Raw genomic sequence first — 15,090 nt, 5'->3', positions numbered from 1 at the left:
GCGTAGCATCTGCACTGGACGCAGAAGAGCAGTAAACATTGTCATTCTTGTCTGGTTTGCATTAGGACGTGGACCTGGACCGCCAGTCTTTAAGCAGCATAGACAGAAACGCCTCGGAGAGAGGACAGAGCCAGCTGTCTAACCCCACGGACGACAGCTGGAAGGGAGCGCCGTATGCACGTAAGACCTTTTGCTCTGGGTGCATTCTCATTATTTTAGTTGACAGCACAGTTATGTGTCTCACGTATTGGAAATCACAGAGCTGCCAGCCGGATACATCTTCCTCCCCGCTTCTCTCTCCTGTGCCACAGTGTGCCAGGCTCTCTCTGAAGTCACTTCATCCATGCGCCTGCAAATGCATGCATATACACAATTCACAAACGCACCAGCACACACACGCCCCTCTCCTTTATGCCAGTTATGGGATAGTGTGCACTACCCGCTTGTCACTCAGTGCATCGTTAGCCATCGATACATGAAGGTTACACATCCTTTCACACTGTTGCCTGCTGTCCAACAGACGCATCTTTGTTTAAATGGGTCTTAATGATGGACACTTAGTTTATGACTCTCACCCTTGGGTACTGTTCTTCATGACATAGTTTATTACACGTCATTAGTTAGAAAATTCCTAGAAATTAACTAGCACTGGGGTGGGAGTATGTAGAGGGTTTGATATTTGGACAGATGTTTCCAAATTGCCACCTGTTAGGGTTACATCTGTTTGCATCATCTTTGGAAATATCTCAATAAAATCATATGTCTTCGGAATGATTTTCTGTTTTACATTGATTGACTGGAACCTTTTTCCATGTGCACGAGAGCCCACTGTGCGTCTGTCACACCCACCTGGGGCTGTGGGTGCTCTGCAAACCAGTCCTAGCTATTTCTCTGGTTTATCTCTTAATGTTGCTCATGGAGAGTTCTACTCTCACTTTCTGAAAAGTAGCTTTAAGAACTGGATGTGGACTGGAAAGATGGCTCAGTAGTTAAGAGCACTGGCCACTCTTCAGAGATCCTAGATTCCCAGCACCAACAAGGTGGTCCACACCCATCTATAATCAGTCCCATGGGATCCAGTTCCTTCTTCTGGTATGCAGACTTACATGTAGACATCACACCCACACACATGAAATAAACAAATCTTTGAAAAAAAAGAACTGGCCTTGGCGTAGAGCACGATGATGATGCCTTATTCCTAGCAGGTGGATTTCTGGGTCTGATGCCTTTCCCCTGATCTGTACAGCCAGTTCCAGGCCATCCTGGGCTGCACTGTCAGACCCTGTGATGTGATGTGCCAGGCACTGTCATTCATTCTTCTACTGGCCTTTGAAGAAGCCACTTTGATTTGAATGACAGGTGCCATAATTTACCAATGTGTAGTAGACAGGCCACACGCACGCGCTTTCGGCAGATGGAGGAGTCAGAACGTCCAAGTGTTGTGTTCTGTCTGAAGGGAGCCCCATCCTTTGTCTTCAGAACAGTCCCAGCACTGTAGGGTAAAGCGGAGGGTGACCACTGCTACCTTCTGAAGGAGTAAAAGTCACCTTGAAATCCATTAAAAGGCTCCTGGGACTGAGGTACTGTCCTTTGGAATCTGCCAGTCCCTCTGCATTCGGGGAGAAGGGTGTCTGATTTCCATCACCCTAGCTAGGTCATTAGTTGGGCAGGGTCAGGTATAAATCCCTTCCAGTAGAATACTCAGGGCAGCAGCTAGATGTCATCTGGAGAGGCATTTTGGACCGGAGCTACTGCTGGGCCTCCAGCCAACACTTCTTTCTCCTGCCTTCCTAACCTTACCTCGCTTCCAAGCCCCACGTCTTTATACAATTTCTTTTTAAGTCCAGCTGGCCTGAAACTGCAGTCGCCCCATTCTGCCTCAGCCTCCAGAGTGAAAGGGCCACCGAACTCTGGCTATGTAGTGTGGATGTTTGTGTGTGTGTTTGAGACAAGGCCTCTCTCTGTAGTCCTGGCTGTCCTGGAGCTCGCTCTTTAGATCAGGATGACTTGGATCTCACAGAGTTCCGTCTGCCTGTGCTTCCCAAGTGCTGGAATTAGAAGTGTGCCATCACTCCCGGCTAATTTCAGAGTTAGAATTCATTTGGGGGCTGGAGAGATGACTCAGCAGTTAAGAGCACTGGCTGCTCTCATAGAGGACCTGAGTGGTTCTCAGTTCTGCATGACTCCAGTCCTGGTGTCCTCTGACCATATGGGACAGACACACGTGCAGGCAAAACACTCATACATTCAACAACAAACACTCTTCTAGGTGCTGCTGGAGACTGAACCAATGAATTCTCATGCCAGGAAAACATTCTAGCACAGAACTGAATCCTCAACCCCTCAAAAGTGGAAACATTCTGCATAGAGGATTGTTCTGTGCTTGTGGACTGTTGCACCCATGTTTAAAGATAGAACACAGCTGCTTTCTCTTTTCCTGTCCCTAGAGCTGACTGTCGAACTCCCCCACCATCTTAGTTCTCTCTCGTGCACTGGGAGAAAGTCTTTCACTTTACCATAGTGGATCACAAATCAGCTGGCACTTGAGTTTCCTAAAGCCCTGGAGCTGGAGACACAGGGGTAGACGGAGTCAGTCTTCAGTTACAGATGTCATTGTGGATGTGAACAGGGAAGGCAGGATAAAGAACTGTGACCAATGAAAGCTTCACCACCCCACAGAGTACCTCCTCATACCCTCTCCAGGGGTGCGAATCAAATCCAGACCCTCATGGGTGCAAGTCCCCTAAAGAGTAGGTGTAGAGAAATAGGACATGCAGAAGGCACCACTAGAAAAACAGTGGCTCAGAAACTAAGAACTTAGAAGAGCTCCCCTCTCCCACCTCCCGCCCAAGCTGAGGGGAGCCTGCTCACAGAGGCCGGCTGGCTGGCTGGCTGGCTGGCTTCAGCACCCTGCTCACCTGCTGCAAGGATGCCGTCCACACTGTGTGCCCGAGAGCTGTGGCTGACAGTGAAACTTGCTGATGACCCACGATCTGCACAGTTAACTCTCCTGCAGACCTTCGCAGCTTCCTTCCTTCCTTTCCAATTTTCTGTAATTCCCCTCTTTCCTCATCCCCTTTTCTTTCTTTCTTTCTCTCCTTTTGTTGTTTCATAACCGTATTTTGGACAGACATTTCCTGGCATTTTATTTAAATTGCAGTTCAACCCTGATGCTCCTCCGCCTGCGGGTGTCACTCTTAGGTCTTAGCTAGTGTCTCCAGTGCTCAGGACTGGGAGGTAGGGTTTTCATCCATGCCCATGCCCCCCTTCTCCCCTACACCAAGAAGTGCTGGGTACACAGGAGCTCAGGGAAGAGTGCCAAGTCATCGTCAGGTTAATCTTTATCATCTGATGTAGATCAGAAACTGCTGGCCAGCCTTCTCATCAAGTGTGTGGTTCAGCTGGAGCTGATACAGACCATTGACAACATCGTGTTCTACCCTGCGACCAGCAAAAAGGAGGATGCAGAGCACATGGTTGCTGCCCAGGTAAACACCCCAGGGCCTGGGCTGGAGCAGTCTTGTCTGTGGGAGGCCGTGAGCAGCAGCATTGTTGGAACCAGCACAGATGGTCAGTCCCTGCCCGTCGTCCTGGGCTCTACCCAACCTCACCTTTAGAAGCATTGTGTGGGTCACTGGAGATTGGGCACCAGGAAACAGCATATGCCACAGAGACAGAACACTGAAAGTCAAAGGTCTGCGATTCCTGAGCTACAACACCGTTCAGATGCCACCCCTCCCTTGGTGCTAGGGAGTGTGTTATTTATCCAGGGCTGACTTTGTACTGTCTCTGTACCACTTCTCCATCCATAACTAGGGAAGCCGGGTGAGGGCACATGCCTGAGATGTCAGAACTCAGTAGGCTAAGGTCAGAGATGTGCCATGAGTTCAAGGCCTTCCTGGGCTACAGAGTGAGAACTTTTTTAAAACAACACATGTGAGGAGAGCAAGCCTGGTATAGTGAGGCACGCTGGCAATCCCAGTAGTCGGGAGGTGGAAGCAGGGAACATAAGCCCAAGGCCACAGATTTGGCTACACGGCCAGTTTGAGGCTAGCCTGAGCTACATGAGGCCTTCTTTCAAAAATCACAAACAGAAAAATCAAGCCAGAGGATAAAAAGAAAACAGAACAAACTGTGAGGGGGCAATATGCATGTAGAGCGCCCTGAAGCCAGTGCTGCATGCGGCTCAGTGGGTGAGCGTCTGCTGCTGAGCCTGCCAACCAGAGTTTGGCCCCAGGGCCAGCTCCCCACTGAGCTCCATACATGTGCTGTGGCCCCTCAGAGGCTAGTGTGCTCTGAACGAGGGGCTGCGGTCAACCAGAAACCTCTAACAGCCACACCCCTGCCTCAACCCTGCTGTTGTCAAAGTGGATAATTACTGCTGACTTTAATACATTTGCGTGTTCAAATCTGTCCATTTTCTGTCTTCTTTTTGGTTTTTTTGTTTTTGGTTTTCCAGACAGGATTCTCTGTGTAGCCCTGGATGTTCTGGAGCTCACTCTGTAGACCAGGCTGACCTCCAACTCAGAGATCCACCTGCCTCTGTCTCCTGAGTGCTGGGGTTCAGGTGTGCTTTCATTTTTGCTAACTGTGCAGTTTAGTCATTTGTTCTTATAAGGGTGTGCAGACACTGCTAGTGTCATTTGAGAATGTGTTAACCCCTTCTGAGAACAACACTGTGGCCATCAGCAGTTCCCCCTTTCCTGACCCTGAGAGTTACTCATCAACTTTCTATCTCTGGATTTGCCTGTTCAGAGCATCTTATTTATATAGCGTGAGTCCATTGACCTAGCAGAATGTTTGGGTTTATTTGTATTACACAGAACGGTATTTCTTTTACATGTGGGTGACTTAACATCCTGCCTTGGCCATTCCATAGCACAGTTGCTTCTCTGGCCATTATGGCTAATACTGGGTATAGCAGGATTATATATCTGAAGGTCAGGGCTTCTGATAACCTCAACACTCCAGAAACTGAATCAAGCCACTACTCAGCAATACTCTTACTCATTAAAAAAGAAAAATGTACCCTGACCCCAACCTTTAATCCCTGTACTTGGGAGGCAGAGGCATGTGGATCTGTGTGAGTGTGACACCAGCGTGGTCTATAGAGTGAGTTCCAGGACAGGCAGGGCTACACAGAGAAGAAGTCCTATCTTAGGAAGAGAGACAGAGAGAGAGACAGAGAGAGAGACAGAGAGAGAGACAGAGAGACAGAGATCCCATTACAAACGTATGGTTGCTGGGAATTGAACTCAGGTCCTCTGGAAGAGCAGCCAGTGCTCTTAACTGCTGAGCCATCTCTCCAGCCTTGTTATATCAGTTCTTTTTTTTTTTTTTTTTTTTAAAGATTTATTATATATACAGTGTTTTACCAGAGTGTTTTACACCCACAGGCCAGAAGAGGGCATCAGATCTCATTACAGATGGTTGTGAGCCACCATGTGGTTGCTGGGGATTGAACTCAGGACCTCTGGAAGAGCAGTCAGTGCCCTTAACCTCTGAGCCATCTCTCCAGCCCGTTATATCAGTTCTTTAATGAGCGTGTTTCTTGGGTAGATCGTACGAGCTGAATGGCTTGATCACGTGATGATTATGTGTTTAAGTTTACAAAGTTTGAAAAAGTGGCAACACAGGTGCACACTCCCATCATGTGGGGTTCGAGTCTGCAGCGCCCTCCAGTGGCTGTCACTTCTGTCCCCACGCGTTTTCACTTGTTACACTCTGTGCAGCTGTCACCCTCTCCGGTCCCTCCCCACTCCCACTGTTGGCTTTTTCCTCCCCACTCAATAAATTCCTCTACTTCCATGTCTTGTCTTTTTCTTCCTCACCGTTTTAATTACTGCTTTACCGTTAAGATCGTCACATGAACACAGCACATGCTTGTTCCTTACTAGAGAAACTCTTCTCTCCCTTTCTATGCCCATTTTCAGCTCCTTTCTTTTAATATTTTTTGGACAGGCTTTCTCTGTGTAGCCCTGGCTGTCCTAGAACTCACTCTGTAGACCAGGCTGGCTTCGAACCCACAGAGATCTGCCTGCCTCTGCCTCTGAGGGCTGGGACTAAAAGTGTGTGCACCACACCTTTCAGGTTCCTGATAGTCTTTGAAACACATCAGAAGGAGAAGAGGTCCAGGGTCACCAGTTTTCTCTGTCCTTTGTGGTTTTGATGCCAGACTTACGAAAACATTTTCCAGTTCAAGTTCACAAAGATTTAGGCTTACAGTTGTGTTTGGTTGGGTTTTGTGGGTTCGTTGTCCAGTCCGCCTTCCTTTCCAGCCCCAGTGCAGTAACCGGTGCACAGAAGTGTAGAACTATGTGTTAGGAGGTTTTGTGGGCTTTTCTTTCTCTTTCTTTCCTTCCTTCCTTCCTTCCTTCCTTCCTTCCTTCCTTCCTTCCTTCCTTCCTTCCTTCCTTCCTTCTTTTCTTTCTTTCTTTCTTTCTTTTCTTTCTTTCTTTCTTTCTTTCTTTCTTTCTTTCTTTCTTTCTTTCTTTCTTTCTTTCTTCTTTCCTTTTATGTATGGGAGCTTTGCCTGAATTCTGTGTACTTAATGCGTGCCTGTGCCCAAGGAGGCCAGAAGGGGGCACCAGATCCCTTGGAACTGGAGTTAAAGCCAGTTGTGAGCCACCGTGTGGGTGCTGGGATCAGCCAGTGCTCTTCAACCACCGAGCCCTCTTTCCCGCCTCTTTGAGAAGTTTATTTAAGTGGCCAGGTATGGTGGTGCACATTTCTAATCTCAACACGGGAGGCAGAGGCAGTCGTATCACTGAATTCTAGGCTGGCCTGGTCAACTGAGTGAGTCCTAGGACAGCCAGGGCTGTGTAAAAGAGACCCATTCTCAAGGTGGGGGAGCTTTATATAAGGTTTACTCTTAGATCTTTACATGTATTTATGGTTCTTGTTAATGGTGTAAGGTGGCAGTTGGCTTTTGTCTCTGGCATGTGATGGTCACATGTCCTCAGCAAGGTCGGATACAATCTTTTCTTTCCCTGGTGAGTTTTCCTGGCACTTGTGTTAGAAGTCAGTTTACCATCAGTAAAAGGGCAATTTCTCCATGCTGTCTAACTCACCTGCATCTACCTGTGTGCCAGCACCACACTATCCTGACTACTGGAGCTTTTAGCATTTGTTTTGGAAGCTGAGCATGCCATCCCTCCAATATTTTCAATATTTTAGCCCCCAATACACTTTCGAGATTTACCTGTCAACATAGATCATATATGGAGTTTAATATCAGCTTTATAAAATGGGGGCTCACTGTACAGATCAGACTGGCCTGGAGCTCTATGCGTAGCCCAGGCTAGCCTTGATGTGGGCTGTAAACATCCTGTCTCAGCTGGGATGACAGGTGTGTGTGTGTGCACATATGGCATCAGCTGGGATTGCTCCAGAATTACAGATCCACTCAGGACTATTTACTGTCTTCTCTCTTCAGCCAGTTATGAAGACCACAGCGGAATCCTAGAAATCTCACGAGATATAGAAATCTCGGACTTGTCTCAGATTTCAGGCTCTACATTGACTAACAATTTGGAGCACTTTACATGTGTTTAGATGCTTTTTTCCTTCAGGGCTGACAGCAGTCATGCTTGAGGTCACCTGAGTTCTGAGGACTTGCTAGGCTTTCCCTCCATTCAGTAATGCTTGGGACCCAGGCCTCTGTCACGCTGACACATTTGAAAAGACACCCATAGTGCTGTCTGTGGTGAGGTACTTTCTGTACTCTGCTTATGCCACAGACACACTGACAGCATGGGAACTTGGGCCATGCACCGAGCCCAGCACCACACAGCCAGAGACAGGCTCTGAGTGGACTCGGTTCTGTGGGCGGGTCTGGAGAATTGGAATGCCTTGTCTGCCTTCCACCAGAATGCCCTGGTCCCCACTAAGCTCTTCACTCGCCGTCTTGTCTTTCCCTCCAGCAAGACACACTAGATGCAGACATCCACATTGAGACGGAGAATCAGGGCATGTACAAGTTCATGTCTTCCCAGCACCTCTTCAAGCTGCTGGACTGCCTGCAGGAGTCCCATTCCTTCTCCAAGGCCTTCAACTCCAACTATGAGCAGCGGACTGTCCTCTGGCGAGCTGGTGAGCACATGACAGGCCACACTGGCCACACCCTGAAACACCAAAGCCTACGGAGAATCCTGATACTTTAATATGCTTTAATTTCATTTTTTCTTTTGTGTGGGTGTGAGTGTTTTGCCTGCATGTATATCTGTGTCCTACATGCCTGGTGTCCAAGGAGGTTAGAAGAGGGGACTGGACCCCTGGGAAATGGAGTTTTAATTAGCGTTGAGCCTCTGTATATGAGTGTGTGTGTGTGTGTGTGTGTGTGTGTGTGTGTGTGTGTGTGTGTGTGTGTGCGGGGGACTGAACCTGAGTGCTCTGGAAAACCAGCCAGTGCTCTTAACTACTGAGCCATCTCTCTAACTTATATTTTTATGTAATATTTATTTTTCCAAAGGGGAAAAGTATAGGAGTTTAATTATTCTGAACTTTGTAGAGACACATCACAGACTTTTGTTACTGTTCCTTAACCTTCTCCCCAAATGCCTTGTTTTTTTTTTTTTTTTTTTTTTTTGGTTCTTTTTTTTTGGAGCTGGGGACCGAACCCAGGGCCTTGCGCTTCCTAGGCAAGCGCTCTACTACTGAGCTAAATCCCCAACCCCAAATGCCTTGTTTTGTTGAAACAAAACTGATTTTTGCTACCTTGGCTAACCTAGAACTTGCTGGTAGCTCAGGCTAGTCTAAAACTCACAGTAGACCCCCTGTCTCAGCCTCATGATTACTTGGATTATAGGTGTATGCCACTATGCCTCATTCTGAGGTGTTTGTTTGTTTGTTTGTTTGTTTCACACAGGGTTTCTCTGTGTAGCTCTGTCTGTCCTAGAACTCACTCTGTAGACCAGGCTGGACTCTACCTTAGAGATCTACCTGCCTCCTGAGTGCTGGGATTAAAGGTGTACACTGCCATGCCTGGTTTAAGTCACTGTTTTAAACCACACTTGGAATGTCTTTTCCCTGTGAGAAAGTTTTGTTGTAGGGATTTTGTTGTCTGTAGGGATTTTTGTTCAAAATATTTGGCATATCTCTGGCTGATTAAGATTTTTATACTTTTTTTTCTTTTTAAATTGTGTGTTTATATGTCCTTTGGAGGCAAATAAAAAAAAGCCATCAACTTTTAAAAAAAAGTGCTAGCATTCTTTTTTAAATTTAAAAATTGTATGTGCATGACATGAGAATGCATGACATGGAGGTCAGAGGATAGCTTCCTGCAGTCAGTTCCCTCCTTCGACCTTTGTGTGGATTCTGGGGATTTAACTCAGGTCTCCAGGCTTGCATAGTGCCTTTACCTGCCGAGCCCTCCAGCGTCTTGAGCACTAACATTCTTAAGAGAGACTTAAGATGAGACTAATGGCCTCACCCAGCCCTGGAAAAACTGCTGTCTGCACAGGTCGTCTGCAGTCATGGCTGTACCCTCTGCCTCCCAGCACTGTCCTGGACGCTAATGTACACTGCTGACGTGATTGCCTTACCTCTAGGCTTCAAGGGCAAGTCCAAACCAAATCTCCTCAAACAAGAAACCAGCAGCTTGGCCTGTTGCCTGAGGATCCTGTTTAGAATGTACGTTGATGAGAACCGCAGGGATTCCTGGGGCGAAATACAGCAGCGGCTTTTAACGTAAGATTGTTTCCCTGTTATTGCGGCATCCTAATTCTGTGAATGGAAAAAAGTGAGAGAGCCAGTGTGGTGACGCACGCCTTTTAGGCTGGCACTTGGAGGCAGAAGCAATGGGTCTCTTTGAGTTGCAGGCCAGCCAGGACTACATACAAGAGAGTAGGTGAGAAATAGCTTCTCAGCAACAAGCCCTGACTGGCGGCCTCCTTCTGCTGCCTCGTCTCTTTCAGAGTGGAGAATCCCATGAGAGTAGGCAAGGCTACTCTTTTGCACTCCAGCTCCTCCTTAGGGCTGATCTCTGAGTCCTGAGACTGAGGGAGGGTAGGTTACGGTCCCTCATGGGTGGAGACCCAAGGAGCGACTATGAGCCCTGTCACCGTTTCGTTCCTTCTATCTAGGAAGAGTGGGGATGGTAGGGTTAGCAGGATCAGCACACACAAGTGCAGTAGGCTACCAGTTTCCACCCACTTCCTGGGCATCACCAGAAGGCTGGGGAGCCTCAGGTTTTGTGTTTTTCTTTGATGCTTGGGTGTGAATTTGGCCTTGTGCATTTCTACTGCTGACCTCTACACTCTGAGTGCCCGGCCTTCTTTCACTCCTCTGGAACATTAGCCACAGCGCTGACCCTGCAGGAGGGCACGGCACAGGAGCACTCAGTGCCGTTCAGTGATCTTAACTGTCAAGTGGTTTCAATGGTCGCTACATCAGTGTCGGTGTATTCTATAATGGAATATTAACAGCCGTTTGGGGAGGAGGGCTGGGTACAAAGTACAGTAGCACTTGGGGCACTTGCCTACCATATGTGACATTTGAGGTTCATTTCCTACCGTTATATGCACACACACTCAAGAAACAGGGGAGAGGAGAAATAGGTGACAGTATTCATGTGTCCTCTAAAGTAATGGAGCTCTTTCCTCCTTTTTCACTGCTACAATCCCTTCTCTTTCTAGTTGTCTACAGGGAGGATACAATAGACTTCTGTTCGGTCTTTGGAGATAGGGTCTCATGAAGCCCAGGCTGGCCTCAGACTGACCATAAGCCAAGGATGACATTGAACTCCTGGTTTCCTGCCTCTGTCTTCTAAGTGTTGAGATTACATGCGTGCACAACCACACCCAGCACTAAATAGTCTTGGCTGAAAGAATTATTTAATTAAAAGAAAATGGTTCTTTTCCACCCTTCCCTGTGACAAGAGTCTCCCTATATATGACCTTAGGCTGGTCTTGAACTCACAATTCTCCTGCCTCTCTCTCCCCATACCCAGGTCATTTTTTTTAAAAGATTTATTTATTTAGTGTATATGAGTACACTGTAGCTGTCCTCAGACACACCAGAAGAGGGCATCAGATCCCATTACAGATGGTTGTGAGCCACCATGTGGTTGCTGGGAATTGAACTCAGGACACAGTCAGTGCTCTTAACCACTGAGCCATTTCTCTAACTCTCCCCCCCCCACCAACCCCCCGCCAGGTCATTTCTTAACTCAAGCCTAAAGGGTAATCACCCACACTGGCTCCTAGCTTCTCTAGTCAGGGTGCGGTGTAACATTTAGATCTAGGAGTAGTTTGACGTGGCTCTGGAGTGAGGAAGGCGTCAGTAGCAGTGAGGGTGTTTACTGTGCTTCAGGCTGACAGAGCCACTATGTCACAGAGTGGGGGCCTGGTGCCCAGGCCGCACAGCCAATGTAGGTATGCAGTAGAGCTCTGAAGGAATCTGGCTCTCCACTGGGTGTGAAGTGCCAACTATTCACCGTCTTGACCCGCCTGTCTCTTCTAGCGTGTGCAGCGAAGCACTTGCCTATTTCATTACTGTGAACTCTGAGAGCCATCGAGAAGCCTGGACGAGCCTCCTCCTCCTCCTTCTAACCAAAACCCTCAAGATCAACGATGAAAAGGTACGAAGTGAACTCTTCTCCTCCTTAGGCTCTGGTCACGGGGTGGGGGCGCTTTCCTTCCACTCAAGATGACTGCTGGAGACAGTTCATTAGCAAAGTGGGTACCTTCAGATAAGGGCTTTTCCCAAGAACTCCAGTTGAGAGGGCGTAAAGTGTGGACTGTGTGTGACTTGGGGACAATGCTGATAGTCTCAGTACAGGAAAAGAGGCTTGAGACCATGCAGTGGTGGCATAGAGTAGGAGCTCTCTTTAAAGAATGAAAGAAGCCTTGTGGGGTTGGGGATTTAGCTCAGTGGTAGAGCGCTCGCCTAGCAAGAGCAAGGCCCTGGGTTCAGTCCCCAGCTCCAAAAAAAAAAAAAAAAGAAAAAAGAAGCCTTGTGAGGACAGCGAGACTTTTATAATGAAAAGAAATTCAGTATCATTAAAATGGGAGGTTGTTTGTGGATGTTTTGTGTCAGGGCCTCATATAGCCCAGGCTAGCCTAGGACTTACTGTGATCTGAATGAAGATCACCAGATCCTTTGGCCTCCACTTCGTCAGCACTGTCAGATATATTTATTTTACTTTATGTGGTGTTGGGGACCATGCCCAAGGCCTGTTTGCATGAGTCTTGCTTTGAGCCCAGCCTAGCCAGGAACTTGCAGTCTTTCCGTTTCAGTTCTGTACCATACACCCAGTTTCCATAGCAAGGAAAGGCAGCGGCAGTGCTCCAGGGTGTCGCAGTTTAGGACACATCTGGGAAACTGGTGCAGAAAGGAAGGCGCTGCATGGCTAACTTGGCTCTCTGCCCCCCTGCAAGTTCAAAGCCCACGCGTCAGTGTACTACCCCTACCTGTGTGAGATGATGCAGTTTGACCTGATCCCGGAGCTCCGAGCAGTTCTGCGAAAGTTCTTCCTGCGAATAGGCCTGGTGTATAAGATATGGGTTCCAGAAGAGCCATCGCAAGTGCCAGCGGCATCGACAGCATGGTAGCACCATGGCCACTGCTGTGGTTCTGTAGAATACCCGCCATGCCGTCCCAGCTGTGGAACGAGGAGCTGCCTGCCATGTTGGGGTTTGGAACTGGAGAGACCAGTAGCCTGAACACTGGCCTTGTCACAGTCCCCAGCAGAGGCTCAAGGTGTCACGGATAACCATCACACACCAGTAACTGGGTGGGTGGGGAGTCTGTTCCAACCGTCATTCCATTTCACTGACTGAACTGTCAGATCTGTTGTGGTGAGGGCCACCCTTTCCTCCCGACCTCTGAGACTGGCCATAAATGATTTGTCGGAGGAAGTCACTCTCCTGGGAAGCACTGAGCATTGCTGTATAGGTTCGTGTTTATTAGAGAGTATTAATAAAATTCCTTGTAATCGCTAACAGCCACCTAAGTGCGCTCGGTGTTTTGTTGTTTGAATGTGTTAGAGAAATTTGAATGTTTGTGTCAGTTTTAGGTCAGCCTTGATAAAGGTAGGGAAAGAGGGAGTGTTCCTTATGTCTTGTTTTGTTGTTGTTTGAGTGATTTCTGAAATGTTTTACAAAGTTATATTATTAAAAATTTGATTAAAGGCAGAGTTTAGTAGACTTAAGAGCTTGCAAGGTTTAAAGAAAACGTAGTGCCTCGTGGCTCCCTGGTTTAGTATCTTGGGGAGACAAAGTCTGTAGGAAAAAATAATCTAAAAAAGGTGTTAGCCTTCCTGAAGTGTTTGTGGGTGGATGTTCCGTTAAATTTTCCAGAATGCATTGCACATCTTTTCCTAAAATCTAGAGTATGAAGTGTGATGAAAATGAAGTAACTGGCCCGGAGTTGGTTTATCTTTGAGTAAACGTTTTAGTTTTTACCTCAGCAGAGTGCTAGTATGGCTGCTTTGCAGTCCCTGTTAAAGGGACCAGCAGGGGGGGGGACCGTTCGTGTACCCCTCTCAGCCATGTATCGTGAGTGGAACTGGAGCTCCTGTGGGACTGGCACGGATGTGCTGTGACAGTGGCAGAGGTGGCACCTAGAGCTTCTGTTAACTTGAACCAGGAGCTGGATTCTTTGAGAGATTAGATTCTGGGACCCTTTGGTTGGTAATGGTGCCATGTCCAGAACCACACTAGAGCGACCTCTGAGTGCTCCCACAACCACAGCAGCCAAGCTAGAAGCTTGGTCAGTTCAGAGCCTATGAGAAAAAGAGCACACGCTCCCTCGCCTGCTCACCCTCTGCTCATCCAGAGCATCCACGTCATGAGGCGCATTGGAAGCAGTCAGACTTCTGCCTACATTGAGTCCTACGAATTGGGGTTGTATTGATGTCAACTCTGGTGCCTTAGAAGTTAGTCATCCTTGGGAATGTGTCTGTGAGACCGGACCCCTTCCTTTTTCTTTCTAGAGAGGGATTCTTGGTGCTTTTGCTATTTTCTCTCTTGTTTTTGGCAGCCTTGCCACATGCTCAGTTTGGCCAGCAGAACTTGGATGTTTGCTTTTCTTTCCCCAAAAGTATTTTAATTTCTCTACCAAAGCGGGGAACAAAGCAGGCTGAGGTCATTCCTGATGCACCTCGAGGGGCAGGCCTGTGGGGATATGTGACTGAGTGGAGAGCGCGAGCACATTTGACTGACCCGTCCTGGAATCCGGTGCATCTTCACAGCACACAAACCTGCACGAGACCTACTTCCTGGTGTTGCCACTCAGCCAGCCCTCAGCTGTCGGTGGTTCCTGCAGCATTTGTACCACGCATGTAATCAGGGAACATGCATGTTCAGTGGGTACATCCCACCTAAGCTGTGTCCCTGACTGGTGGCTTTCCCTCCTGTCATGTGACATTCCGCTCATCTACACTAACCCATTGCCCCCATTGTCCCTGTGTAATTTTTGCCCCTTACAGGGTAGGGAGTGTGTCAGTGCATTTTTGTCTTGCTGAAAGCCTCAACTCGAATTTCTTTATAATTTTGTTCTGTAAAAGACAAACTTTTCCGAGCAATGATTTCAGTTGTCTAGCAATAGATCTTTTAAAACAATGTCAAACCATTCAGGGTCATTTTTCTTGTCAGTGGCCAGTGGCATCCCTGACCTCCAGAAACAAGCCATGCAGTGTAAATTCCTTGTGGTGAACAAGTTTGTTCATGGCAAATGTGGTTTGACACCACACAGAGCAGGGGCAACTGTGTCTCCTCACAGGATGCTGCCCTGCTGTGACATAGAAGCAATGGTGTCGCGTCTTCCAAGGCCTTACTTCTTTTTCTGAGTGCATAAGTGTTGGCTGTATGTTCTGGGTTCTCTAAAGACGTTTCTGTTCCCAAGCTGCTGTGCGGAGCGGTTTTGTTCTTTTGTCTGTTAAGGAAATCACCAGCTTTGGCATCTGACCACCAAACGATGAGTGGGAGACATGGTTTCCGATGTGCATCTTCAAAGTCAAACACACCCTCCCTCATGTACAACCAAAGAACAGACATTATGAAGTTGTAGAGTAATATTTGCAAACACAACACTTTCTGCCACCCCATGACTTTTGTACAAAATTCAGAGAATCTGTAAAGAACCCCCCCT

General features: G+C 47.7%; 1 protein-coding gene across 1 annotated transcript in view; it reads left to right on the top strand.

The window, feature by feature from the left end:
- The window catches only part of Arfgef2 (ADP ribosylation factor guanine nucleotide exchange factor 2), an 83,984-nt gene extending 71,037 nt beyond the window's left edge, over positions 1–12,947 (top strand). The window contains exons 34-39 of the mRNA XM_032904773.1: positions 66–180; positions 3,358–3,488; positions 7,923–8,091; positions 9,549–9,687; positions 11,461–11,578; positions 12,378–12,947. Coding sequence (XP_032760664.1) covers positions 66–180; positions 3,358–3,488; positions 7,923–8,091; positions 9,549–9,687; positions 11,461–11,578; positions 12,378–12,551 — 846 coding nt within the window. The 3' untranslated portion in view covers positions 12,552–12,947. The remainder of the gene's footprint in view (positions 1–65; positions 181–3,357; positions 3,489–7,922; positions 8,092–9,548; positions 9,688–11,460; positions 11,579–12,377) is intronic.
- Positions 12,948–15,090: the final 2,143 nt, after the last annotated feature.

This window comes from Rattus rattus, chromosome 5, assembly GCF_011064425.1.
Source record: "Rattus rattus isolate New Zealand chromosome 5, Rrattus_CSIRO_v1, whole genome shotgun sequence".
Taxonomy (NCBI): domain Eukaryota; kingdom Metazoa; phylum Chordata; class Mammalia; order Rodentia; family Muridae; genus Rattus; species Rattus rattus.
The sequence above is the reverse complement of the archived record's forward strand: the minus strand, read 5'-3'. Positions and strand labels throughout refer to the sequence as shown.